Source organism: Botrytis deweyae (genome assembly GCF_014898535.1).
Source record: "Botrytis deweyae strain B1 chromosome Unknown BDEW_010, whole genome shotgun sequence".
NCBI classification, from domain to species: Eukaryota; Fungi; Ascomycota; class Leotiomycetes; order Helotiales; family Sclerotiniaceae; genus Botrytis; species Botrytis deweyae.
The window spans coordinates 442,526-470,378 of NW_024066217.1; the positions used below are offsets into that span (position 1 = coordinate 442,526).

The 27,853-nt window shown below is 42.2% G+C and overlaps 8 protein-coding genes across 8 annotated transcripts; 1 reads left to right on the forward strand and 7 right to left on the reverse strand.

Annotated features, from left to right (window-relative positions):
• Nucleotides 1-999: 999 nt before the first annotated feature.
• Nucleotides 1,000-4,807, reverse strand: EAE98_005222 (uncharacterized protein; the record flags this gene model as incomplete). The annotated part of the gene is made up of 3 exons (XM_038952843.1): nt 4,528-4,807; nt 2,385-4,435; nt 1,000-2,270 (listed from the first exon to the last, which is right to left on the reverse strand). Exons 1-3 carry the CDS (start codon nt 4,713-4,715, stop codon nt 1,000-1,002), a joined length of 3,510 nt encoding a protein of 1,169 aa, XP_038810685.1. The 5' UTR covers nt 4,716-4,807.
• Nucleotides 4,808-5,759: 952 nt separating this feature from the next.
• On the reverse strand, nt 5,760-6,321 carry EAE98_005223 (uncharacterized protein; the record flags this gene model as incomplete). The annotated part of the gene is made up of 2 exons (XM_038952844.1): nt 5,760-6,158; nt 6,217-6,321. 2 exons carry the CDS (start codon nt 6,319-6,321, stop codon nt 5,760-5,762), a joined length of 504 nt encoding a protein of 167 aa, XP_038810686.1.
• Nucleotides 6,322-7,532: 1,211 nt separating this feature from the next.
• EAE98_005224 (uncharacterized protein) lies at nt 7,533-11,068 on the forward strand (the record flags this gene model as incomplete). The annotated part of the gene is made up of 6 exons (XM_038952845.1): nt 7,533-7,884; nt 7,939-8,379; nt 8,431-8,834; nt 8,883-9,471; nt 9,521-10,077; nt 10,139-11,068. The coding sequence occupies 6 exons, from the start codon at nt 7,533-7,535 to the stop codon at nt 11,066-11,068; spliced, it is 3,273 nt and encodes a 1,090-aa protein (XP_038810687.1).
• Nucleotides 11,069-14,788: 3,720 nt separating this feature from the next.
• On the reverse strand, nt 14,789-15,469 carry EAE98_005225 (uncharacterized protein; the record flags this gene model as incomplete). Its single annotated transcript, XM_038952846.1, has 1 exon — nt 14,789-15,469. The coding sequence occupies one exon, from the start codon at nt 15,467-15,469 to the stop codon at nt 14,789-14,791; it is 681 nt and encodes a 226-aa protein (XP_038810688.1).
• A 1,924-nt stretch (nt 15,470-17,393) lies between these two features.
• On the reverse strand, nt 17,394-20,462 carry EAE98_005226 (uncharacterized protein; the record flags this gene model as incomplete). Its single annotated transcript, XM_038952847.1, has 3 exons — nt 17,394-18,675; nt 18,738-20,254; nt 20,322-20,462. 3 exons carry the CDS (start codon nt 20,460-20,462, stop codon nt 17,394-17,396), a joined length of 2,940 nt encoding a protein of 979 aa, XP_038810689.1.
• A 574-nt stretch (nt 20,463-21,036) lies between these two features.
• On the reverse strand, nt 21,037-22,306 carry EAE98_005227 (uncharacterized protein; the record flags this gene model as incomplete). Its single annotated transcript, XM_038952848.1, has 4 exons — nt 21,037-21,715; nt 21,771-21,833; nt 21,962-22,116; nt 22,232-22,306. The coding sequence occupies 4 exons, from the start codon at nt 22,304-22,306 to the stop codon at nt 21,037-21,039; spliced, it is 972 nt and encodes a 323-aa protein (XP_038810690.1).
• A 615-nt stretch (nt 22,307-22,921) lies between these two features.
• EAE98_005228 (uncharacterized protein) lies at nt 22,922-24,208 on the reverse strand (the record flags this gene model as incomplete). The annotated part of the gene is made up of 3 exons (XM_038952849.1): nt 22,922-23,082; nt 23,137-24,039; nt 24,112-24,208. The coding sequence occupies 3 exons, from the start codon at nt 24,206-24,208 to the stop codon at nt 22,922-22,924; spliced, it is 1,161 nt and encodes a 386-aa protein (XP_038810691.1).
• Nucleotides 24,209-24,685: 477 nt separating this feature from the next.
• On the reverse strand, nt 24,686-26,411 carry EAE98_005229 (uncharacterized protein). The gene is made up of 3 exons (XM_038952850.1): nt 26,114-26,411; nt 24,919-26,057; nt 24,686-24,863 (listed from the first exon to the last, which is right to left on the reverse strand). Exons 1-3 carry the CDS (start codon nt 26,269-26,271, stop codon nt 24,799-24,801), a joined length of 1,362 nt encoding a protein of 453 aa, XP_038810692.1. The 5' UTR covers nt 26,272-26,411; the 3' UTR covers nt 24,686-24,798.
• Nucleotides 26,412-27,853: the final 1,442 nt, after the last annotated feature.

Here is a 27,853-nt window from a genome sequence, read left to right on the forward strand (position 1 = left end):
CTTTTGATGATTGAGTTTCGATCTAGGTAGTTTAGCCTACCACCCACATCGGTAATACATTGAGTCAATACAACTGAAAATCAAAATCTATATAAACATCACACACATTGGCGGTTAGCCATGGTAAATCTATCTCAATCTTAGCCCCAAATTTCACCAAAACCATCATCGTAATCTCTTGACCTCTAATTCCCAGATCCAATCCAATGCATTCCAATCCAATCCAATTCTCCTCTCCTCTCCTCCCTCACAACCGTCTCCATCTGATAAATCTATAAATCTCAGAAACCCCATCCCAAGACTCATTCTCAGAAGATATCCATCAAAAATAAAACAATCATATTACATCACATCACAGAAACATAAAACTCCATACCCAGTCATTCATCTGATCATAATATCTATTCGAAATACCTACATATTACATATTTTATCCATCCTATCTACCTATCGACCCACTTCTATGTAATCCACCGCCAGCACCACTACCGCCAACCAGTCATAACCTTTTCTCTCCAGATCATTAAAAATCATCGTATGAATATCCTCTCTTTACTGTTTCTCCAACCTCCCATATACACACCCCTCCTCCCTTTGCTTTTTTTCTGCCACCCTCCTCCCCTTCCACAATCCCTCTATAAACAAAAGACACATACCCAAACAGACCACCCATATATCCATCCATCCTCATCATCGCGATAAACACACATATGCGAAAAATTAAGCCAATGAAGAAAAATTTCCCATTTTTCTTTCTTGAGATGAATCCAAACTCCTACACACCATACCATCATGCAAATACCTCCTGAATGAAGAAACAAATCAACTGGATATCATCTCTGCAAACGTAATCTTTCTGATCGCGAACAAAAAGTGTGCGATCCCCCTTTCTCTCAGCTCACCCCATCATTATGCACAAATAACGCTGAATTTTGTATGTCCCCTTGAAGCGCTCACACCCTCACAATTCCATATGTAATCGACCTCCGCCACCAACAATCAATTGAAAGATCCGTAACTCTTAAAATCATACCCATTCGTAATCCTGTCCTTCCCCTTCTTAGCGAATTCCTTCCCCGCACTTCTCGAATTCTTTGCATTTCCATTCGTCTTGCCAAGAACTGCACCCCCTTTTCCGTTTTCCTTTTGTGCCCCACCATTAACCGAGACTTGCGATCCCTGCGGTAAAGTATTTTGACTAGCACTCATTCCATATTGGTTAACCTGCGCCATCAAAGATTTTCTCGCTTGTTCCATTGCGTCATCCGAACTATTGTCGGAATCTGAATCTGAATCGCTACGAGCATCTTTAATTCTCTTAGCTGCGGCGGCGGCAATGGCTGCTGAGGCAACCAAACCATTACTTTGAGTTAAAGAAGGGATTTTTGAGCTTGCTGGAACTGGAACATCATCATCGTCAGAGCTATCATCACTGCTACTCTCATCATCTTCCGATTCCGAGAATTCCTTGTTCAATAATTGAGATGAAAGTTGTAATTTTGACTTGGCGAGTTGACCATTTGACGAAGGTCTAGGTTTGAACATGGCTCCTTTCTGGCTATTCAGAGATGATAAACTTGCGCCGAAACCAATCGTTGGTCTAATAATCGGTCGCTTGAGGGGTGAAGAAAATGATGGACCTTGAGCTTCGAAGATATCAGATGTTAGTTGTTGATCAACTTCGTCTTGGGTATTATCCTCATCGCTGCTGGAGTTCTTACGTTGATTTGTGGTCTTGATAGGAGAGACCATATTTCTCCGGGCATGGCTTGGCAATTCCGGGCTTAACCGTTGAGCTGGAGCATCTGGCATTTTCACATCCTCATCATCACTACCGCCTTCACCTTCATCTTCTGAACTGTCTTGAGTCTCTTTGATTTCTGTTTTAACCTTAGTGTCATTGTCCTTGTCAGAGGTATCGTCTCCCGATTCTTCTTCATCAGAAGATTCGTCCTCTGATGAAGAAGCTGAATCCTGAGTGTGCTTGTTGAAGGATTTACGCTCATCGCCAGATGGTGCATTAGAATGAAAGACAACCGGAGATCGACTATCTCGTGGTGATGACTGATTTTCACCCATCTCGACATCTTCATCAGATTGGTCGTTGGGATCGTTCGATTCTTCGATTTGTCGATTTGGAGGACTAATAGATCTTTTTGGCTCTTGTTTGACTGTGACCTCTTCTCCAGAATCGGAATCTTCAGAACTAGAACTATCTGAACTTGGAGGGAGTGGAATTTCAGCAGACTTGGGTGGCGACTTTGGTTTCTCTAAGATGATATTAGTTTGTAATCATTAATTAACGATTCATTTGCATCCGTGTATGACAGAGAGATAAAATTCATAAAATTGATTTGATGACTTTCGGCATTATATTTACATACCTTTGACCGGGACTGGACGGCCGGGTGTAGATGCCGTTGCCTTTTTTGGTTCTGGTGTAATAGTCTTTCTCTCCAAGGGTATCTTCTCGCTAGAAATAATCTTAAGTGCCGGTTGAGGGATAGGCTTAGGTGTTGCAGATCGTGCCACCGAACTCGCCCGACCCGCTATCAATGGTGGTTGACTCATAGCAGATGGTTTTAGTGATAGCTGTCTGACCGGAGTCGCACTACGATCAGGTCCAGGGCGCTTGAATGTTTTGGGTAGAGGAATAGGCGTTTGATTTGGGGCTGGGGTCTGACTAGAAGTAAGCGCGGGTGTTGTTTTCTCTTTTGGTGTATCAACGGAAACTGTCTTCTGGTGTTGTGGCTTTATGGGAGTATTCGTCTTGTCAAGGTCAAAGGAGACTCGTCTAGGTCCCTTAGATGGTAATGGCATCTGAGCTTCTAGACTGGTATCCTTAGGAGCTGGGGCTCCAGGGGAAGAGCTTAACACACTTTCAGAAGAACGTGATGTTTTCAAAGATGACTTCTTTCCTCTTGGATAATGGGGCGTGGAAGACTGGCGAGGAAGTATCGTGCTGGGAGTACTGCGTTTATTGACCGGAGTACCCTTCCTACTTTCTTGTGGAGTTTCGGATGTTCTCTTGGAGCCTTCGGGAGCTTTCGACTTCCTAAACTCCTCTTTAGCCTTTTTAGCTGCCTCCTCCTCGGCCTTCTGCATCTCTATTCTGTCATCTTCTTCGATCTGTTTGCGCAATTTCTCTTTCTCATCCTTCAGTTTTTGAGCTAGAAGAGCAGCGTCTTCTTTTTGTTTTCTTGTAGCTAGCCTCTGCTTTTCTTCTGCCTTACGTTCCTCCGATTTCTCTTTACGCATTCGTTCAGCTTTTGCAGCCACGGCTTCTCTTTCGGATTCACGTCGACGTTCCTCGGCAGCTTTTGCAGCCGCAGTCCGCGCCTCCTTTGCTGCCTCCTCACTTTCTTTCTTCTTGCGCAATTCTTCCTCGCGTATCCTACTCTTTGGCGTCAAGGGTAGCTCATAAGGAGTTGAAACAGATTCAGAATTCTTCGAAAGATGGCGATTTTGGTTTGAGGGTGAGTTAGCTAGCCTCTCAAGGCCAGGTAATCCTGCTGATGAAGACTTTTTGAGTTTAAGTTTTGATTGTGGAACCTTTATTTCCTCGGAATCCGAACCAAAGTCGTCATAAATGTCTCCCTCGTTCCTAGGTGATCGATTCTTCGCGTTGCCTGATTTTGCGGCTCGCGCAATTGTTTCCGAGGTCTTTGGCTTCTTGATAGAACTTGAGTTGGGATGAGGAGGGAGTTGTGGTTCGTTTGCCATTGGACTTGTCGCAGTCGTTGAAACGGATCGACCTCTATCGGTAGCTCTCTGAATGTGATAGCTTGCACTTTTTGCTGCTGTGATGTCCTTTGGTGTGCCCTGCTTCCGTGGCGGGGGCTCTTTAAACGGGCTTACAAGTTCTTTTGGATCGCTGTTGGGTTGCGCATTGGTATTCTTGGTAGATAACTTTGTGATATAATTAGTTATGGCATGACTTTGGCGGACAAAACGTCTCTCCACTGGCAGTGGAGATGATGGAGTTCGGGTGTCGGAGATCATGGGAGAATCCTCTCTTACATTTGGCACAACATCATTGTCCCCATCCTCATGACCTAATATAGCACTCTGTTGCGAATCGGGAATTGTGGCTTCTGGGTTCTCTGGTATACCTTCCAACCTTCCACCGGTATATGACTCTAGTTCTCGGGAAGGAATTGGTTTATCTGGATCTATGGCCGTTCTCTGACGTTTTTGTGGATTCCAGAATGATTCGGCAGTTCCATTGATCGGTGACCTATCTCTTTTCTGACCAAGAACACTCATGGGGTTGAATCGAAGAGCTGACGTTGGAGGAAGTGAGTCTCGAACATTTGGTTTATTAGGAGCTTTTATGATTCGAATAGTAGACATATTGTTAAATAGAGGTCCTATCAGATCGTTCTGAGTGACGTCAAATAATTCATCGTCCATGCACTTCTTAATCGCGAGTGGTCTAGATGAAGAAGCAGTCAGTATGTATAAACTTCAACTTTTCCACCCAGACATTCCCAAAATCATGTTCGCAGAAGCGCAAACACTACTTACTGGCCATAATTGATTTCGTGAACTCTTGAAGCTTCTGTGCAAAACTCTCTGATGGTAATATTTGGTGATGTAATAACACGAAAGCAACGAATTGGACGATCATTTTCCTCTGCAGCATCTGGTGTAAATACTTTCACTCTGAGTGAAAAGCCCGGCGAGGCGGGGGGGTCAATTAAGGAATTCATCATGAATATTTCTGATCACTTCAAGAAGTTAAGCTTATGCGAAACAGCAGAAGTGTGCTGATATGCAAACAAGAGAGACAAGGCCAAAAATCAACGGCATTGAGAAGATTGAAGAAGTGCAATTGGTTCGGCGCACTATGAAAGCTAATTGCTTTGCTTTTTCAATAGTGGAGCACTTTAAAGTCCAAAAAAGAAATCGCGCCAAAACGCGTGGAAAGTTGGAAGGTTGAAGCTCTTGGGGAAAAAAATCTCGTGGGCGGTGGGCGATAAGGTTATCGTGAATGGGAAATCGTGTTTTGGTGGAGCTTTTCCGATAAGAGATGAAGAGATGAAGAGATGAAGAACTTGAAGGACTCCCAAGGTTCGTTCTTATTAGGAAGAGAAAAAGAAGCTTGATATTGATTGATTCTCTTTTGAAGAAAGGAAGAAGCTGGAGTGAAGAAGTTTGTGTTTGTAGATTGGAATTCAGCTTCAAAGATTCACTACCCGTTTGTTCTTCCACTCACTCATAGCTCGTACTTATTTTGTACCTACCTAGTAGGTAGTATTTCTTTTCTTTTCTTTCTCCTCTCTATTTGCTTTTTATTTCCAAACTTCACTTCACACACTAGGGTAGGAGGGTAGGTTATTCTTATCTTATATACTCGTACTCAGACTCCATACTGAAAGTTCTGAGCTTATCCTTGAGAGCGGAATTTCTTTTTGGTTTCATCCGATAATCCATGGCTTACAGTCAAGTGTCTCGAGAGTGCATAGCTCGAGTATTGCGTTGTGTCATGATTGAATGATTAGACTATGACCTGAGTACTTGGATATTCGATTGAGTATATCTAACATCTAAGCTATTGGACTGTTTGTCATGATAACGACGAGATGCTTCATATGCCAGGTGACCAGGTGCCCCTCGATATCATCATGTCGTGCTCTTCTTTGACGCAAGGTTTCCAGATATACCTAGATAAACTCGTCCCAGCGCAACATATCTTCTCAGTCCTAGATCGAATCTGTCCTCCTTTTTCAATATGTCGAGTAGCTATCCAAAATATCTCAATGCCAAATCTGCCATATCCAATTCGCAAGATATAAAATCAGCAACCCAATTCCTGTTGCGACGACCGCCATTCCAACTAATACCCATTGTCTAAACTTAAAAGCATCCGAAACCTCCATCTTCATCATTTTCTTCTGTTTGGTATTCCAATGCCATGGCTCCTCTTCCTTTCTCTTGATCCCTTCCGCATTTTGTCCCCGAGATGGTGATTTGATATATGCATATGGTTGTGGCTTAAATATCAATCTGTGAAGAAATTCTTGAATGCGCCCGATGAAAGTATTGGGATACGTCCGCGGTTCCGAGTGTTGGTGAATGCGAAGATAACTATTACGGCTATCGACGATCAAGAGAGATATGAGAAATGAAATGAAGGTAATAGGGGCGATTATAAGCTGTTTGTTTGATTAGAATTTTCATGGCAGATATTGGAATCAGGTGAAGATAGCTTACCCTCACGACAGCACTTTCCATGGGAGCTTCGGGAAGTATTGGAGAGTGGAGAATTGGTGAAGGAGATTGTGATAATGCTGGCGATCGACGTGTTGGAGATGACATTCTGACGGGTGAATTATATTATTGATTTTGAGGTCTTTGGATAGACCATTGAAGAATAGTTTTTACATCGCTTTATATATTGTTATGAAGAGTGAAAACTTTTTGATTGTCTTCTTCGTTGTTAATCGAATCCCCGCCAAGATATGTCGGCACTGCGGAAACACAAAGCTCAGCCTTGCGAGTGACGTTTATCTGTGGAAATAAAAATTGGCGCATCGTACTCGGTGCGAGAAGGCAAATACAAAGCACGTGATGATACCCTGCTCACTTCTATTCATCAGGTGACAGATGTAAGGATGTTCAAGAAAAAGATAGATTTATATATTTAGAAAGTTATAACATCAACAAGGTTCGTATCTACCTAGGTACTTGATGCTATTCCAGTATTGGCAATCTTGACGTTCAACTGTAACCTTCTTATTATTTAGCTTAGTTCAAGGATAAGCACCAGGGTCCACGTAGCTTCCAACCATGCGACTGGTATGTGGCTGAATGCAGTTGCCTGTCTTCGTCTCGACTCTCGAGTCCCAACATCAACATTAGATCAGCCAATGTACCTACTTTTGGTAATCATATCGTTGACGATCATGATATTTCCAGAGACACTTGTGAGCCTGATTCAGAATTTCGTTCCCTGATGCCTCATGTCCATCTGTTCACCACCAGGGCTCTTAAAGGGTGGGCCGCACAGCCAATGTCCCCTCATATAATGCATCAGCATATTCTTCGTTGAACAAGTCGAACCCAAGTGAGTTTTCTTTCTTCAGATGAATTCTACAGCTTCAGGATATCAAATCAACAATACCTACCGGCAATGATTTGTCGCGGACTTACAGTGCGAAGAATGCACATCGAGTCTATGAGCTCAGCCACACCCACAATTCGGGATCACAAAAGGCCAATCACTATTCAAATATCTCAGAGGATTGTTCCACTCGCACTGGATGCCCAAAGAGGCAATTCCCACGTCGGTTGATATTCATGGCGACGACCTATCCGCGAACAGTTGTTTGTGATGATTTTTTTCGTAAGACTTGAATAATTCGCCGTTTTGGGAAGAGTTGCGATCAGAATGCCTAGTGGGCTTACTTACAGCTGAAGAATGATTCCCCTTTGATATAAAACTATATAAGTATGAATCCCAAGAAATGTTAAGTGTTAATTTCTTGGTACTTTTTTAAAAAAAATCGTTTCTTGTTCGACAGTGAAAGATGACAGCAGCAATTCCTGGGCCAAAAGCCAAACCCCTCGTGGGAAATTTGTTGGATCTTAAGGATGAAGAAGCTCCACTTAGAGCACTCGAACATATGGCCGTCGAATATGGCCCTATATACAAATTGACCAGAGGAAGTACTAGAGTAATCGTCGTTAGTTCCGTGGCAATGATGGAAGAACTTTGCGATGAGAGTCGATTTGAAAAGGCACCGCCAATGGCACTCTCAAAGAAAGACGATCGACCATCTGGTATGTTTACAGCAACGAATGATGATCCGGATTGGGGTCAAGCACATAGAATTCTTGTCCCTGCTTTTGGACCATTAGCTATTGAGCAGATGTACGATCGTAAGTTATTCATGCTTCTATCATCCAAAGGTACATATATACTGACACAAAAAGAAATGCAAGATATCGGAAATCAATTACTCTTGAAATGGGCTAGATTAGGTCCTTCGGAGCCTATAACAATGACGGATGATTTTACTAGACTAACTCTAGATACGATTGCGCTTTGTACAATGGATTTCAGGTTCAATTCTTTCTATACAGATAAGATGCATCCATTTGTTGATGCAATGGTGGGATTTCTCTCCGAATCCGGGGATAGAGTTAGACGACCAGCAATTGTTACAAGTTTGATGAGAAAGAAGAACGCTAAATTCCAAAGAGATCTGGATTATATGTTTGAGGTTTCTCAAGGCTTAGTACAACATCGAAAACAAACCCCTACAGATAAAAAGGATCTTCTTAATGCGATGCTTAGTGGGAAAGATCCTCAAAGTAAGGATGAAATGAGAGATGATTTGATCATAGCTAACATGATCACATTTTTGATCGCTGGTATGCTATAAGTTGAAAAGCTCATTGCTCGTGGCTAACATAGATATCAAGGTCATGAAACTACATCTGGGTTGCTCTCATTTGCTTTCCTCAATTTAATGAAAAATCCGGATGCATATAATGCAGCTCAGCGCGAAGTGGACCAAGTCGTCGGTAGAGGACCTGTTCGTGTCGAGCATCTCAATAAGTTCGAGTACTTGAATGGTGTACTCAGAGAATCGTTACGACTCACGCCGACTGCCCCAATTGTGTCAAAACGGCTTGTTAAGGGTGTCAGTGGAGAAAACGCGACTCTTTCCCGTGGAAAATATAAAATCGAACCAACTGACAAGATTATTGTGCTACTTGGAGCTGTGCAACAGGATCCTAATGTTTATGGATCTGATGCAAATGAATTTAAACCAGAACGTATGATGGGAGATAGTTTCAAGAACCTACCAAGTGCGGCTTGGAAAGTAAGTGTCTAGATTAACCTCATGTGACCAAGCTAACATAATCAATAGCCATTTGGAAGTGGAGTTAGAGCATGTATTGGACGTGCATTTGCATGGCAAGAAGCATTGATGATTACAGCTATGCTTTTACAAAATTTTGATTTTCGTCTCCTGGATCCGGGATATAAATTACGCATCAAGCAAACACTCACTATCAAACCACAAGATCTTATAATGCGAGCTACACTGCGTCATAGTATGACAGCTATGGATCTTGAGCATCTCCTAAGGGGTTCAACATCGTCAAGCATCAAGTCGCCTGAAAAGTCCACGGCGCCTTCTCCAGAACTACCAAATATCTCGCGCCTAAAGTTGGATTCCAAACCCATGACAATACTTTATGGGTCAAATACAGGGACTTGTCTTGCTTTCGCACAAAGAATGGCTTCGACAGCTGCTGGACATGGTTTTGAAGCCAAAGTTTTGGAAATGGATAGTGTAGTTGGAGCATTACCTAAATCTCAGCCTATTGTTATCATTACAGCTTCATATGAGGGCCATCCACCAGATAATGCAGCTAGATTCGTCAGTTGGTTAGAGAAACTCGAGCCAACTGCACTTTCAGGAACACAATTTGCTGTTTTTGGTTGCGGTCATAGTAAGTCAAATCATCTCATTGCTATGTGATTGAACCTAACGAGTACCAGGTGATTGGAGAGCTACATTTCAAAAAATCCCAACGATAGTAGATAATCGCATGGCCGAATTCGGAAGTCTAAGACTTGTACCTAGAGGTCTTTCAGATGCAGCCAAAGGAGATTTATCCGGCGATTTCGATGACTGGTTGAATAAAACCTTTTGGCCAGAAATCAGCCGGGGTTCGAAATCTCAAGGGGCAGTTTTAGAGTCAGGAATGCATCTTGAGATTTCTACTCAACCAGGGGTTACGAGTCTCCGACAAGATGTCCAAGATGGTGTTGTAATTGAAGCTAAAGTATTGACAGCACCAGGAGCACCTGAGAAACGTCATCTGGAAATTGAACTTCCTCCCGATATGACATATGAAAGTGGAGATTATCTTGCTGTCCTTCCGGTGAATTCGAACCAGAATGTTAGAAGGGTTATGAAAGTCTTTGGACTAGTTTGGGATTCGACCATTGTTTTCAAAAGTCAGAGTTTGGGCACTTTACCACTTGATACTACGCTTTCGATTAGAGATATTTTGGGAGGATATGTGGAACTATTCGAACCTGTTAGTAGAAAGGTATGTACTCCATATGATGAAGTTCGCCTCACCATAAACTGGGGCACTAAACGGAGAATAGATGCTTCAAACAATGGCCAATTCCACCACTGACCAAAACTCGAAACAACACCTCGCAACCATGTCTACAGATTCAGAAATCTATGAGCAACAAGTCCTCACCAAACGTCTAAGTATTATTGACCTCTTAGAAGCACACCCATCAGTTAAGCTCAATTTTCGCGATTTTCTTTCTTCTCTCTCCCCCCTACGAGTCCGCTACTACTCCATCTCCTCCTCTCCTCTCCATTCCCCAAACACATGCACAATAACCTACAACGTTCTCTCCATCCCCTCTTTCTCCGGTCCTGGCCACTACGCCGGTATCTGTGGAACCTACCTCTCCTCTCTCCTCCCCGGAGATCCTATCAAAGTCTCCGTCAGACCTAGTAGCAAAAAGCTCTTTCATCTCCCCTTAGACATTAAACGAACTCCTCTCCTCATGTTTTGCGCCGGCACCGGGATTGCCCCTTTCAGAGGCTTCATCCAACAACGTGCCATGCAAGCCGCTGCATCACCAGACCGCAAACTGGCTCCTGCGATTCTATTCGTCGGATGTAGATCTTCGACATCCGATCGTCTATATGCGCGGGAATTCGATAGATGGGAAGACCTCGGGGTAGTCGATATCCGATATTCTTTTTCGCGCGATTCGGATTCTCCGCCGAGTGAAAGAGAGACGGTGAGGATGGGACAGGGATATAAGTATGTGCAAGAGAGGATGTTGGCGGATAAGGATAAGAAGGATATTTTGAGATTGTGGGATGAGGGTGCGAGAGTGTATGTTTGTGGTGGAGGAGCATTTGTTAAGGAGGTAGGGAAGGCAGCGAGGGAAATTGTGAGGGAGAGGTTGAGGGAGAAGGGGGTGATGATTGAGGGAGGGGAAGAGGAGTTGGAGGAGAGGTTTAGAAATGGGTTGGTGGATAGATGTGCGACGGATATTTTTGGGTAGGGGGTTGGGTTGTGGATTAGTGTGGTGGTGGGGTGGGCTTATATATGTGTGTGTGTATGTGTGATTTAGAGTTTTAATGAGCTTGAATGTACGTGTGTATTTGACTTGATATGATAATGCTAAATAAGTCTTGTTGAAAAGCCGATGAGGAGAATAATATGAAAGATTCTTTTGTGGTTTATTCCACTCTCGTAATCTCAATCCAAGAACCTAGAATCTGTAATAATAAATAAGTAGATGTGATGCAGTGGCAACTGCAACCTTATATATAAAGTCTTTCTTGCAGTGAGTCGAGTCTCCAGATTTGAGATGGGATGGGAAACGAAGATTAAGGATTTAGTGGAAATGTGATCTTCGGTGTTGTTTAGTTGGTGGAAAGCGTGAGTAGGAGTTTGGAAGGGTATCAAGAGGAAGATTGTGTATGTATATGTATACTTTTAATCTGTAGAACAGAGTCTTGCATTTATGATATTTATGATTCAATAATTTGAAGGATAATAAATAGAAATGTCAATGGCCGTTTATTCTCTCACCTAGGTGAGTGAGATTATTATCCCTACTCCTCTCTGACAGGGCTCCCCTATCAAACCCCCTCCACCCAACTCCATCCAGTAAGTAAACCAACTCTCCAGATCCAAGAAAATCAGAATCATTCATTCACTCCCTCCCCTGCCCAAAAATATCAGAAAAGGCCATGCACCTCACCACACGGTCCACACCACACACACCAAACCCGCAAAAAAATTGTTTCCGGTACGGGGAATTGAACCCCGGTCTCCCGCGACCTGATTGAAACTGTAAAGCTTCGGATGAGAGGCGGAAATGCTAGCCACTACACCATGCCGGATTGATTGGTTGATTGTATTTGATGAAGAGGACCGTTGAGAATGGAAATATAAAGTAAATGTGTTTAGCGAGAAAAGTTTTCCGGAAGAGTTTTAAGCGAGGAGGGCGGGGCGGGTGTCCACTTCTTGGAGATTTAATTTGATTTGGTCTAAGGGGGGATGGGTGTTAGAAGTTTGTATTGGGGTTGGTTTGATCTTTGATTCAATTCATTTTATTTTATTTTATTTATTTTATTTTATTTTATTTTATTTTATTTTATTTTATTTTATTTTATTTTATTTTATTTTATTTTATTTTATTTTATTTTATTTTATTTTATTTTATTTTATTTTATTTTATTTTATTTTATTTTATTTTATTTTATTTTATTTTATTTTATTTTATTTTATTTTATTTTATTTTATTTTATTTTATTTTATTTTATTTTATTTTATTTTATTTTATTTTATTTTATTTTATTTTATTTTATTTTATTTTATTTTATTTTATTTTATTTTATTTTATTTTATTTTATTTTATTTTATTTTATTATGATGTGGTGTGGTGTGGTGTCACTGATGTGGTGATGATGGTAAAATCGATGTTCGAAATTGGGGTGCGGTGCGGTGCTAAGAGAGTATGCAGCTAGCTTATACGTCTGCGCTTCGATGATCGATCGTGGGGATCGTAATCTTAGCTACCTACTAGGTACTTGATATTGCTTATGTCTTATGCAGTGAGGATGTTGATCGGATCAGGAATGATATCTATAAGTTTAATTTGATGTTCTGGTAGATGTGAACTATCTATTGTTTGGTCTGCAAAAGAGTAATTTCTCACTTACATCAGGGAATAAAACAACGCGTTTCTACGAAAGTAAATGATGTGAGAGTGGATTGTTTTATGTTTGTATGATTATCATCGTGGGGTACCTGTTAGTGGCGGATGAAAGCATTCACTGGATGATTTTGATGGTGAGATTCTATTGGATTCAAGCTCTGGCTACAATGGCAATGATGTTTTGATCGTATTCTACATTTACTTCTCTTGGTCTGAATACTCGTCTGTAATACCATTGTCATCATAAAACACAATAACTTCTCTTTCCTCACTGTAGCAGTTATCATCCAGCATGTTTTCCCCAGATTGAAAGATCTCCATCCAAGAGATAGTATCCTGTGGAGACAGGATCGAAAATATTGATGCTAGAGACCGAAGCAAAGATATACAGTTCGCCACGTTGAACCATCTTCCACAACTCACAGCCCATCTCATCACAAAATCTATGTGAATCGGCGAGACTTATCATTCCTGACAATTGGAGTAATCCAACCCGGATCAAGATAATTACTGGAGTAAGGATTACTTCGAGGCCGACCAGTGGTGTTATTCGGGCTTATGAATCCTGCGGTCCAAGAATCACCTGTGGAAGGGTGGGTGAACCATGATGATCGGTAGTTGGAATAGTTGGCGGTTTGAGATGTGGGGGCATCGTTGTTTTCGGGACGGGTAGTTGAGAAGTAGGATCCCATGGTTGGTTGTTGCGTGTTGCTTTGGGATGAAACGTTTGAGGGAATGTGATGTTATGATGAGGAGAATTTGGGTATCGTTATAGAAAGAATAGCAGTACGGGGTAAACTGCTTTTATGCTTCAAAGATGTATAGACTAGAAAGCAAAGAAAGCTCCAGTAAATTTCTTGGTTTGATCTGAATGATTCCAGAACTTTGATTGCTAGAATGGTCTGCGGAAATATGCACTTCGATAATCTTCTCGCGTCTCATCGTTTCCTCTGACAAAATGATCAAACTGAGCCTATCTCATAAGAATAAAGGTGATTACTCCATATTCACAATAGAAAAGCGCTAATGGAAGCACATTTAAATACACCAAAAGTCAGAATTCACTACCAAAAGATGTATCGCAAAACTTATTCTTCATAATGACTCTAAGCGAAGTTGTATAATCTGTCCTACTTTCATCATGCACATCTCACGAGCGCTTATTGCGAGATTGGTTCCAAAATACTCACTCCCCCATGATTCAATCCAAGTACTTTTTCTTGTCTCCATTTCCTCCCTTCTACTTCCAATTCATTCAAAAAATCTGGATGAGGAAATATCACTTCGGCGTGAGTTTAACATTTACTTCTACCAATCATACCGAGCCGGGGGCAAACCAGCAGTTTCAGCTCTATCAAACTTGGATTTTGAGGACCATTTCGAGGAGAAGATCAGGCTGAACTTGAGTAGTAGGAAGAGTTTTAACTCGTGGTATGAGTACTCTCGGGTTGAAAATAGCTCGATCTGACTATGAATGAAAATATGGAACTCATGGTGTAGGTGGCTGGGTGGACCTGATTTACTGAGATGTAGACTACCTGGTTGAAAATGAACTTTGTTCTTTCATTAGAAGATTAAACTGCTAGGTGTGAGTGCAATTGAGAACTTCCTTCACAATGAGGACTCGATATAATAGGAGTGTATGTGGACAGCATCCACGGATTCTAGAAGTTTGATGGACATTCATCAATTCTAGGCTATTGTGCTTCCATATCGAGACATACATGCTTATAGCACTGGCTGACATGGTCCACCATATACACTTTTAGATTCCGAAAAAGAAAGGAAATGCACCAAAGAACAAGTAAGATCTATCAAACTAGTTCTTTTGATTTGTGTAGCTAATCATAATTCGACTTCCAATAAGTACCACAGCTATAAGTGTGTCATCCCAAACTAACCCCGCAATATCTCTGGCATTCAAATTCGTATCAAGGCTCATATCAATTCTCATCCAATGCTCGCAATGAGCCGATTTCGCACTTATTTTTGCAAGACCCAACCCAAAGCTACAGTCAAAAAATGCCACCGTGTTACCCGTACCCAACCGCATCACTAGACGTACAAGTTGAGAAAACTCTCCTCATCCCAAATCTCATGCCAAACTTTCCAAGAAACAAACGCATAGACCATCAGAACAGCCGAACCAACCCCAGTAGAGACTCCAAACACGTAAGAGGAGAGATGCCCCCAGAACATGCCCAAGACAAATTTATAAATGCCAGACTTGACTTCTCGGTTCCGCAAATTTTGCAACCCTGCGACCATTTCCAACGCAACCCTATTTCGCATACAGGTAGTCGAAGTCAGACCGTCGAGATGCGGTTTCCAGAGAGTCAGAAAATTGGTATCGCGGTTGTTGACTTCGAAGATACGGCGGATGAGGGAGAGAACCTTGTTGTCCTGGTTACGCGGGGGAGTTGGAGGGGAGAGATAGTGAGATGTAGATTTTGTGGATCGAACTTTGTCGATGGGTGAGGGGGGTGTAAGGTTCGAAGATATGGGCAGCGCACTTTCGGCACTAGTGGGCTCTTGCTGTGGAGTGGATGATAGAGGTAGGCGACATCTTTGGCCGGGCGAGTAATGACCACAATATGTCATTCCTGGTGGCGCAACATTGAAAGCGGGATTTCGGCTGTGTGGTCGTACTTCGTTTTTAAGAGAAGATAGCATGTTTGTAGATTTGACTTCGGAATCAGAAACTATGATTTTAGGGTTTGCATTGCGAGGCTGCATACTTGCGATTTGAGTTGTAAAGTTGCGTGTAGATTTGGTGTCTTGATTTGATTCGTATGAGGAGGAAGCCGTTGTAGAAGGTTTTATCAAATCAAAGTTCAAACTATTTGTATGCATATGTGGTTTCAGACGAAACACGCGGAACTTTTTCGAAGAGTTGTCAAAGGTCTTACGTGAAGGGGAAGAGTTTGAGAAAACGCAGGAGTTGATAAGTGATTTGTTTTGAAATATGTCTACGTGAAGATTTGATACAATCTACAGCTATTTCATTGAGAGAACATGATATCACAACGCAGCAGATTCGAAGTATCACATCATCATGTACTCAAAAATTTTTCTAAAGATCAAAATTTATATTCCAAGTCCACCTAATGCCACCTCATCCCCTCCGAAAGTTACATAACCATCCAACACAAGCTGTTTTGTTTTCTGTCGATGGCCATGAGAATACCAAGCCTATGCATAACACAAAAGACACAGCTAGTGCTGGGAATACACCGATATATATTCCGGAAGGTTGGTGTTGAACGGTCAATTTCGTGCATGTACACCGGTGTTCAGGTTCGTTAATCGTCACTTCTGCTGAAGGAGATGCTTGGTTTGGGAGCCATGTGGCTCGAAATCCTCTCATTTTCTGCTGAGATTGGATGTGTTAAAGGTTTGAGGATATGAAAGGTTGATTTGATTGAAGTTTGTGAAGAATGAGAGGGGAAATGAATGAATGGTATTGCAATATATACCTGTGGGGAATGTCGCGGGAAAGTAATAGACTGATATTGTGAGAATAAGAAAGAAATGATATCTGGAAGAACAGTCTAATGTGGTTGACCCATGATTTATTTACACGAACCCTCTCGTGTCTTCAATATACTCCCAGAACTGTGGCTTGATCTGGTACACAACCAAAAGTTTGACAATTCTCGTGTCTTCTAGACATAAAGCATGTCTAAAAAAACTAACTCTATTGAGAAATCCGACAAATTGAGACCAATTCTGCTTCGCCATGTGAGCAGAAATCCTTCAAGCAAGTTCTTAATCAAATTCTAATCGCCTCCAAAAGGCCTCCCGGAGTAACACATCCTGAAACTCGTAGATACCAACAACTCCAATGCCTATCCAGTCGAAACAGAGAGACCACAGGAGTGTAGAGGAGTCCACAAGAGACCTTTAGTTCCAGCCGTAAGATAGGATAGCTTGCCTCACTCTATCCAAACAAAGCTAACTCAACTAACTAAACTCAAATCCCCTTAATCCAGACTCTTCTCTTCTCATCTCTTCTCTTCTCTTCAATACAACAAACATATAACAACACCAATCGAAATATCGAGAGAAGAAAAGCTCTGACAACCTTTCGTACCGGATTTTTTCGAGGGCCTTCTTTTTTTTCTTCTTTTCTCACACTCTGGTGCTCTGATCTAATTTCTAGCTATCAGTCCTGCATAACTACCTACCTACCTACCTACCTACCTAGTATACTTCCAGATCAGTCTGTAGGTTTGTGACTTACAACACCTAGGTACACACACACATATGAACAACTACCTAGTAATTACATACGAAGAATGCTTGAACGTGAACACTACACTCGCTAGAGCATTCAAAATCCGCACGCAAGACTACATTCCTCGTACCTGACTAGCGAGCGAACTGTAAGAGAAACAAAAGAAAAAGAGAAATCGTTCAATCCCCAATTGAAAAGCCCCAGGTATAGAATAAAGATACAAGAGGACAGAGGAGAGAGACAGATATCAAATTTACAATTTCCTTGTGATTTTCAATTTTCAATTTTGTTTGGTTTTGATATTTCGGAACTCCACACGCGATATTTCTAAAATACACAGAGAGAGTATACAACATCATCTAAGCTCTATAGCAAACAACCATTATATCAGAAAAGAAGCTCATCCATCTAACATTTCGACATTCATCCATCCGTCTTACCAACATTGTCAACATCTACCCCTTCCCCCTCTATATCTACGTCCCCCACCCTATCCAAAATCCTCATTCCACCTCCCTCATCCCACGCAATCCTCCCCTCCAACGCCGCCCTCATGACCTCCCTCCCCGCAACCTCCTTCTCCCCGGTCACCGGATCCCACTCAAACCCCTCCTTCAACCACATCCACCTCAAAAACGCTCTCAACTCCTTATCCTCGGGAAGCACCCTCATCCACTCAGGTTGAAAACCTTCTTCCTCACTGCCCTCCCCATTCCATCCCGTCGCTTTCTCCAACAACATATCCCTACAGAAAATTCGCCAACTATCAATCGCATAGGGCCCCTGGGTCATGTGTCCGATTTCCCAGCCCGTACGCGGGTCTACGGATTCTTCGGGAAGGACCTCGCTTTTTTTGACGTCGCGACCGAGTCCTTTGGTGGGGTAATCATGGACCGCATACCGTTTATTTTTTACTGGTGGATTTTCGCAAAAGGTTTTGGCGTAAGTTTGATAAGTAGCTGCGCGTTGATTTTGTAAGCCTAGGTGTCGGATTACCGAGACAATGTCTTCTTTGGGAGCATCGACTATTGATTGTGGGGTAGGGTATTGGTCCATTAGGGTGTAGAAAACTGGGATGGCTTGTTTACCATGAGTGCGATTGAGAAATGTGACGGCTATGAGAAGTCGAAATGGATCATGGGCAAATTTTTCTTGGATAAGTCCAAAATGAGGTGCAGATAAAGGCGGAAAAGGGATACATGAAATTATGCCAGGGGGCCGTTTTTTAGGAGATTCCTTTTTGGGAGATGAATTATTGATTGTAGATTCTCCTCTTAAAGCTATGGATTTCCTGGATTTAGATGGAGTGGCAGATGGTGGTAGAGCAAAGTAAGGTGAATGCATAGGCGGCCTTTGTTTCTTTCCTGATCTCAGAAGACTAGGAACATCAACTTCAATCGTATCAAAACCGCTACTATCTGATGCTAGAAAGGGATGCTCGGTTATGCTTAGATCAGATAGCTCAGAGGAGTCACTCTCATATGCATTAAGATCGAGTGATTCCGTCTTCCTCAGGATAGGTAGTTCCATATCGTTAAATGATTGTAGCGTTTTCGAAGGTGTTTGAGATTCGTGATTGAAATGCTCCGGGGACTCGCAGGTGATTGACTCGTAAACATCATCATCATCATCATTATCATTATTGGTTCCCGTGTTTATATCCGTTCCTCCCAATTCATCAACGGTGCCTTCATCAATTTCGCAGCTATGGTGACTCAAACTAATATCCAGAAGTTGACTACCACTCGTAGACTCTGGGTCTTCTACGAGTGGTTGGCTTTTGCTGATCTCCTGGTATTCCTAGCTGGAGAATCAAGTCCTGATGCTGAGGCAAGAACGGCAACTCTAGCTTTTGGTACTCTTCCGCGCTTGGCTTTTGGCGATTTGGATTCTCCTGAAACATTAGGAGATTTGGGGGCAGTCTGAGCCGTGTTTGCTGCCTTCACTGGAGGCCTGCCCTTCTTTGCAACTGTCGCCTTTGTTTGTGCAGGTGATTTTGTGGGTGTTTTAGCATTTTTGTTCTTTGATGAGAGAGGTGTAGCTGTGGGTGTCTTGACCTTTTGGTTCTTAGATGAAGCAGGTGTTGTAGGCTTTGTTGGTGTATCTTCAACCTCCAAGCGATTATTGTTTCTAACTCTCTTCCTCGAACGCTTCTTTGCACTTGCGTTGGCCTCGACATCCTCCTTGGGCTCGTCAATTTCCATATCTGAATCGGCTACAGGTGCGGCATTCTCCTTGGAAGAATTATCTTCGGCTTTGTCTTCTTGAGCGGATGGCGAGGTTTCCTTGCTGTCTTCTTCGGTGATCTCCTCATCTGCTTGCTCCTCATCTGCCTTATCATCGGAAGTTTCTTCTGGAATCTCCGCATCAACTTCTGTTTGCGCTGGGGCATCGGACTCGGCGACAGACTCGGGACTATCTTCAGCGTTGTCTTCAATCAAATGGTCAAGAGACGGATATGCGACAACATCGGAGTTACCGACAGCTGGTTCAGAGGTTCCCTCTTCGGCCTCATTCTCTTGCTCGCCATTGACTTCGGGAGCATCCTCCATAGTAACATCTCCATCTAACGCACCCTCGGCCTGGGCTACTGAAGCTCTCGCAGCAGCAATCTTTGCTTCCAGACCAGTAGGTGCGACATTTCCCTTCTTGAGGTCCTTCCAACTGCGCTTCGATTTGATCTTCTTAATTTCCTCTTTTGCCTCTTCAGCAACCTCCCCATTTACCTCCTTCTCGACCTCTTCATCATCACTATCACCAATAACCTGCGCCTTCAACCCAGCTCCAAAGAATTCCGAAGTTTTCGGTCCCTTTGTTTTCTTCTCCCAACTTCTCTTCGCTCCTTTCCCCTTCCCATTTCCATGTCCTCTCTTCAAATCCCGAACCTGTTTCTCCAACGCCTGAATCCTCTCTCTGTCCTTCCTCTTCTCCTCCGCCATCCTCTTCTTCGCCTCCGCCTCCTTCTTCTTTTCCTCTACCCTTCTCTTTTTATCTTCCTCCTGCTGCCTCAAATTCTCCTCATGTTTCTTCGCCTTTTCCTCTTTCTTCTGCTCCCTCAACCTAGCCACTTCTTCCTCTCTGATCCTCTTCGCTTCTGCCTTTTCCGCAAACTTCTTTTCTCTCGCAATCGCCTCCTCAGCCTCTCGTACTAGGGCCGCAGCTTTCTTGGGTGCACTTTTCTCTTCCTTCCTCTGTCTCTTGGCCTCGCGCTCGGCTTTGAAATCGCGTTTGCGTTTATTGCTACCGGTAGCTTGTTCACCGTCGACTGGCGCAGTGCTTTCATTCTGATTAAAAAGTTTAGCTATTTTCCAAATGCTTATCATGGTAAGTGCAAAGATTTGTGAAGCATACCTCATCTTGAGATGGTTTTGCAGACGGAGCGACCTCTCCCTTGGCTTCACCCGCCTTTTCATTGGTCACTGTAACATTATCGACTTTCTTTTCCGTTGCGGCTGGCGACCCCGCCGCCGCAGTACTCTTTCGCTTTGCCATGTCTCAAAGGTTTGATGTAATTGTTCCTGGCAGATCAATTGATACAGAAATTAACAACTAAAAACCGCAGAATACAAATTTCGAGGCTAAAACCAAGAAAAATAAATTTGCGAACAATTTTGTATTGATGTAATAAAGTTTACTAATAGAAAAAAAAAGTTTCCCGACAGGACTCGGAAATCTGGGGTATCAACTTTTTTTTATTTAGCGAGGGACTTTTTTCAGTTACTGCAGCAATATTCACCCCAAAGGGTCCACTGAAATTAACTACTAGTACAATTTATATTTATATTTGAGAGAATGATTATTTGGTATTGGGAGGTTTTGTAGTTTACAGGAGTGGTGATCTTGAAATTCATCATGTAGGGGGTTCGTGAGAATCTTTAAAAGTCGAATGGATATTGGGACACATCTATTTTGCTACCACTCTTGAGCATTAGCTCCCAAAGTGAAGCTTTTATCTACCACCCTCATTTAGAACTTCTCCTTTGTACAATTCGCGCAGTAAGATAAAACTAGTAGCACATTTATTTCCTGCCCTTCGCTCCCCGGTTAAACAAATGAAATTGAGAATCTAGTGATGTGCAGGACCGTTGCCAGTCTTAGGTGGGTTATACACGATCTTTCTCGTCTTGATAGGGGACCACTTGTAACGCTTAACCCAAATGCTCAATGCGAAAAGCATAGATCCAATAACCAAAACCTTCATACCCATCTTCTTACGTTGATCCATCTCAGGCTCGGCTGACCAGTTGAGGAACTCGACAACATCCTTGGCCATTTGTGATGCTGATGCTGGGGTACCATCTTCATACTCAACAAGTTCGTTGTAGAGAACACGACCCATAGCAATACCGGTACCTGGGAAATATGGGTTGAAGTTGAGTCCTTCTGGAACCTTGGCTCCTGCTGGGGGCTCATCTGGGTAACCAGTCAACAAACTGAAAATATAGTTGGCACCGCCGTGTCTGGCCTTGACCATCAAACTGAGATCAGGTGGCAAAGCTCCGTTGTTGGCAGCACGAGCGGCTTCATCGTTCTTGTATGGGGATGGGAGGTAATCGGAGAGTTTTCCAGGTCGCTTTTCGATTTCACCCTCGTCGTTTGGCTCGCTGTCGTATTCGTTCTCTTCGGCCATAGCCTTTGCCTCATCGACTGTGTGTGTAACACCGACCAAAGCTCTGTATGGAATACGGCTCAAAGAATGGCATGATGCGCAGACTTCTTGGTAAACTTGGAAACCTCTTCGTAATCTATCCTTTATTGTTAAAACAGGCCAATTTGCTTGATAGAAAATGGGATTCTTACGCTTGGTGATCGAATGTCTTTGTGTATTGTTGGTGAACCCATGGGTATTGTGTTGGATGAAGACTGGTGTCGTATCAGTATTGTGTTCCAACTTAAATGCTGTTTGTCTTGTAGTCTTCATTTGGTATTGCCGGAGTTCCCATCACCCCGCAAATGTTCGACCTGACTTGGAAAGATATGTGACTACTCACCCTTCTTCAACTGGTGTCATAGCGTTTAATGGCTGGCCATAAAGATGATAGTACCAGGCGAGAGATCCTGCCGCCACTGCGGTAGCAGCACCTGCAGCCATGTTGATACCGAAGGGAGAAGCGGCTTCGGCGGAAGTGGAAGTGGATGCAGCACGCTGTAAGATATAACATTAGTCTTCAGTTCAACACATTGGACTGCCCCCATGCCATCACTGCCGCCCACATCGGAGTGTTGTATATCTTGACCTCGGGGATGGGGAATAATTATACCTTTGTAGCGTTAATTGCATTATTCCGTACTCCCCCGAACGAGCGCGTCGAGCGCAGGCATGATCTGGCCAACATATTGTGCAAAATATGCCTCGAGCTGGGAATCAGTTCAAGGTGGGTTTGACTGATCAATTGAATAATAGGATTCGAGATTGAAGTTGTGAGGGTGCGGCGACAAATAGTTCGAAAATGATCCGAAAAAGAAGCTAAATTATGCCTTAGGCACAGGCTTACCACTGAATGGATTTTGATTGGCTGAAACTCATTACACGATTATTTCTCGGACAATCATGGCTACAAAATCTCAATTATTAAAATCATCCCCGGTAATATGGAAGTTCAGAATGTTATTTCTACATTGTAATGAAGATATACTGAATGTTGAGTATTTTGACTATTTTACAAGCTGTCATGTATTTTATCTTTTTTTTCAGATATGTTTCTTGCATTTTAATGCTGACAAAATGTATTAAGCACGACATGATTGGTCTTTTCACCAGCGAACAAATTATACCAAAAATTGACTGCAAAATTATCTATATCCATTGCATTGCAAAATGTAACTATTCAGAAACCCTTTTTTTTTCAAACCAATAACTCCTTACTGACGAAGGACACATGACTATGCTCGTTATATGCGCCCCAATTCCAACCTAATAACTATCCACTTCATCCGGCGTTTCATGTCCTTCAATTGCCATTTGAACCATTCTTGAGCTCTCTTCTTTGCTTAACAGCGTTCGCTAGTTCTTCAAGAACCGACTCGGTGTCATCCCATCCAATACAAGCATCAGTAATACTGACGCCATGTTTGAGACCGGACTTTCCTTCTTTTGGAACCTTTTGAGCGCCTAACGACAGAGTAAGCAAGTATTTCATTACGTAAAACAGTTAGGTGATCTTACCTTCATTAATGTTGCTCTCAATCATGACACCCATAATGGCATCCTCTCCTGCGGCAATTTGTTCAGCCAAAACAGCTGCAACCTTTGGTTGATTCTTGTGATTCTTCAATGAGTTTCCATGACTGCAATCAACCATCAATCTTTGTCTGACACCATTCTTCTCAAGCGCAGCTTTCGCCTCTCCAATACTCTTTGCATCATAATTAGTACCCTTAGTACCACCTCTGAGAATGACGAAACAGTCTTCATTTCCAACTGTACCAACAATGGCAGCGACACCAGGCTTGGTAACTGACAGGAAATGATGAGGATGTCGCACGGCACCAATTGCATCGATAGCTACACCAAGACTACCATCGGTACCATTCTTGAATCCAACTGGGAAACTCAATCCACTGGCCAATTCTCTATGCAATTGACTCTCAGTAGTTCTAGCTCCAACAGCTCCAACGCTCAATAAATCTGCCAAGAATTGTGGTGAAATAGTATCCAACATTTCACTAGCAATTGGCATTCCCTTCGCCGTCAAGTCCACGAACAATTGTCTGCTGATCCTCAACCCCTTATTGATCTTGAAGCTATTATCGATATCAGGATCATTGATGAGTCCTTTCCAGCCAACAGTTGTTCTTGGTTTCTCAAGGTAAGAGCGCATGACAATCAAAAGATCATCTTCGTATTTGTTCTTGAGAGCTACGAGCTTGTCGCAGTATTCGAGCGCGGCCGCAGGATCGTGAATTGAACATGGACCAATGACTACCAGTAATCTGCCATTCTTATCTGCACCAGTGACAACATCGACGGACTCATTGCGACCCTTTAAGACGGTTGCTTTGGATTCTGGGGTTTGAGGAATTTCATGTTGAAGCAAATCGGGAGGCGTCAATGGGTTGTATCCTCGAACTGTAGGGAAGCTTTGTCAGTCGCACTCTCTAATACAAGCTGAAGCAATCAATGGGAATATCCAGTACTCACTGCGCCAATCTTCAGTACTGTCCTTATGTCCAACGTTCTGATTTTCTATGTAGAAGGCCTTCAATGAGTCAGAGTGGTTTCTTGTGAAATGAGGCATCTTGAATGAATGAGAAGAGTGTTTGTTTGGTAACTTACCGACATCTTTAGATAAATCTGTGTCTTTTATATTTTGTCAAGATACTTTCCTTCAACGGATAGATTTTTATATTCAATGAGTATGCTGAGGTGAGATTATTTTTCTTTGAGAGGTAGAATTAATGGTTCTGGAAATCTGTACGGAGTACGCGGGGCAATCATTGAGAAGCTCGAGACCTGGTGGACGTATGATTCATCGCGCAACAAAAGTTTTAGCGATGTCATTGGTGGGGTCAGCCCCTGCGATTATTAACGTGGATCGTTGATTGGTCTAGAACCCACGAAACGGTGAACCAAAATCTTCAGAGGAATCAGAACCTCGTCGCACAGTGAGCATGGCTATTACAGATCTCCGAGGGAAGATCTCCGAGAAATAAGTTTAAATTGTCGGTCCGGAGACAATCTTACGGACCTTAAAGATTGATCTCCGAGGAAGAATAGGAAAAGAGAATTGATGTAAGCCATAATATTGCTCTAACCTTCTACTCAAAGACTTGCGTCTTCTATCTAGTCTTTACCGTAAGCCCATCCCATGTATTGCTATTGTAATTCTCACTCATCCGACTTGGCCAACAAATCCGGGATATCATCAACGGTGTTTCTGCCCTCTAAAATATCTGATCTTGTTAGTATGCGAAATCTTTGCAAGTAGAGGTAGACTCAATGACTTACTAATGACAGCAGTAAATAATGGGTATTCGCCCTCCTTTCCTCTAGACTTCAAAAACTCATTGACTTCTTTTGCAGTACTGGTTCCTTGCAACTTTTGTCCATTCAATTCCGTCTTCTCAACTTCATCGACTGTAACTCCTCTTTCAATTGCCATCTTCGCACATCTAAAGTTTCGCCCTCCACTGCAACTTGTAATTAAATCGGCAACGCCAGCACTTTGTTCGGTGAAAGTACCACCATGAACAGTCTCTCCAAAGAATTCCTTGCCGAATTTGACCATCTCAAGGAGGCCCACTCGCATAACAGCCGCCTTTGCATTATCTCCCCAACCACGTCCTTCAACGAAACCCGCAGCTAGTGCAACGATGTTCTTGAGAGCTCCGCCAAGAGAGACACCTGCTACATCGGAAACCATCTGAACATGGAAATATGGACGATGGAATAATGTCTTGAATAAGGCATGATCCATTGGCGGATATTCCGATGGTACGGCCTTCAACTTTGTCTTGCTGACTCTTCCCTTGACATCTTTATGTTCTTCATCTGCGGGCGTAATGGTGAGGTTGACTTGAGAGCTTGAAGGTGAGGGTCCCGTTGGAGTCGTGGCACGCGAGTCCATTGAAGGAGGATCATAGGCAATCGTAGTCTCACACCATTTCTCCATTGCAATCTCATTGGCAATGTTAGCACCTGAGAGTGCTCCACAGTATATTCCTAATCCTTCACCGATCCATTCACTGAAAAGACTGATCTCTGAGGCAGTTACATTCACACCTTTTATACAAGAAATTCCACGCGCGAATGGTAGGATGTGTCCTTGGAGTTGCTTTGTGATACGACCGATAAATTGATGAGGAAGATTGAAAATCAAAACCGAGGAGTTCGCAACTGCATCTTCTACAGATGGGTTGGCGATGAGATTGGCTGGAAGCTGGATATTTGGCAGATATTTCACATTCTCGTGGTATTTGTTGATGATCGAAGTAAGCTTTTGAGGAGAATCATTGGAGGCATCGTAGTGTTTCGAGTCTTTTGGTATGGTAACTTCCTCCTCATAAACCCACATCTGAACCTCCTCCTCGAATAAATCGGAATGTTGTTTTGTATTCTCTGCTACAATCTTTGCAATGGTACAGCCCCTAGCAGATATCAATAAAATGATCGATCTCTTGGTTTTGATTTAATAGTGACTTACCAGTTACCGGATCCAACCACCGTCACCTTATGCTTTCTACTCCATGCTCCCAAGGTCGCCATTTTGTTCACTTGAGGGGTATTGAGATGTCGAGCTGTCTGTGCTATTCTTCGAAGAGTTTGATTTGATGCTGCTGTAAATCTTATAAGCATGCACATATGCTATGACGTGAAAGGGGGGATTAATAGGAAGGATAATCAGGACACGCAAAGGGAGGCAAAATACCAAGTACTTTGAGACTTTGAGATACCAGACAGAATGTTGAGACAAAAAAGCCTCGCTTGCTCTTCTGTCACTTGTGATAGCTTGTGAATTGCTCGTGATTGAAGCAGGGGGCAGCTGACCGCTTTCGAAATTGGTTTAGTGTATTCTTATCACTATTGTGGCTTTTTCCAAATCCCATGGGAAGCTGTTTTCACGCTGTACGAGTACCCAAACGACAGCGGGATCCAATAAGCGCCATGGAAGTTATGGATGCAAATGCTGTGGACGTCCAGAAAGTGACAAATGACTTGCTGGTAATATTCAGTTGAGTGAACATTGGATGAATGTATGAACACAACATGAGTAGCTCAACTTGAGCATGAGAATTGCATTCGTGATTGTGGGATCTCTCTATCTTTTCATGTCGAGGTTTATGTGCTGATTGGTGCTGGTGCTGGAGTTGGATTTGGATTTGGAGTGGTAGGTGGAGAAGACAATATGAAACTTTTTATTGTGATGTAGGTACTTACACATATTGTTGGTATGGGGATTGTTATTATTCATGACTCTGGTAGTTGACAACTTTTTTAACTTTTACTTCGAGATCAAAAAAAAGTGAAGTTTATTATGATTTTAGCAGCCCCTGAACCCCTGGCCTAGCCGTCCGTATATCTACCTAGGTTAAGGGAGGGAGATACCCGACAACCGAACGATGGTGTGAAGGAAGTTAATTTTTTGACTATTTTCAAGTCTAACAGCTAGGTGGGCGGAGGATAAAGTAGTACTTGAAAGTAGATATAGTATACAGAGTAGCATTTGGAAGCAGATATATTATATAAAGTAGTATACGGAGTAAATATAATATATAGAGTAATACTTGAAGGTATTAGATAGCTATAATATTCAAGATAATACTTGAGAATAGATATAATATATAAAATAGTGCTTAATAGGATCTACTAAATATAATATAATATACAAAGTAATACTTAAAGATAGGAAATATTTAGAGTAGTACTTGAAAGCAGATATAGTATATAGAGTAATACTTGAAGATACTAGATAGCTATAATATTCAAGGTAGTACTTGAGAATAGATATAGTATATAAAGTAGTACTTGATAGGACCTACTCAATAGTATAATACACAAAGTAATACTTAAAGGTAGGAAATATTTAGAGTAATACTTGAAAGCAGATATGGTATATAGAGTAATACTTGAAAATCGATATAGTACCTATATAAAGTAGTATTTGGAAATAAGTGTAATTACTAGGTAATATTCGAGGTAGTACTTAAGAATAGATATAGTATATAAAGTAGTACTTGATAGGATCTACTAAATATAGTATAATATACAAAGTAATACTTGAAGGTAGATAAATATTTAGAGTAGTATTTGGAAGTAGATATGGTATATAGAGTAATGCTCGAAAATCGATATAGTATCTATATAAAGTAGTATTTGGAAGTAAGTGTAATTAATATTCGAGGTAGTACTTGAGAATAGATATAAAGTAGTACTTGAAAGTACC

Excerpts from the sequence above, each read along its gene's own strand:
- EAE98_005229 (XM_038952850.1), bottom strand. The coding sequence starts at position 26,271 with ATGTGCATGCTTATAAGATTTACAGCAGCATCAAATCAAACTCTTCGA. Across the intron at positions 26,058-26,113 it reads GTGGTTGGATCCGGTAACTG|GGGCTGTACCATTGCAAAGA; the intron begins GTAAGTCACTAT and ends GATATCTGCTAG. Across the intron at positions 24,864-24,918 it reads ATTATTTACTGCTGTCATTA|ATATTTTAGAGGGCAGAAAC; the intron begins GTAAGTCATTGA and ends TAACAAGATCAG.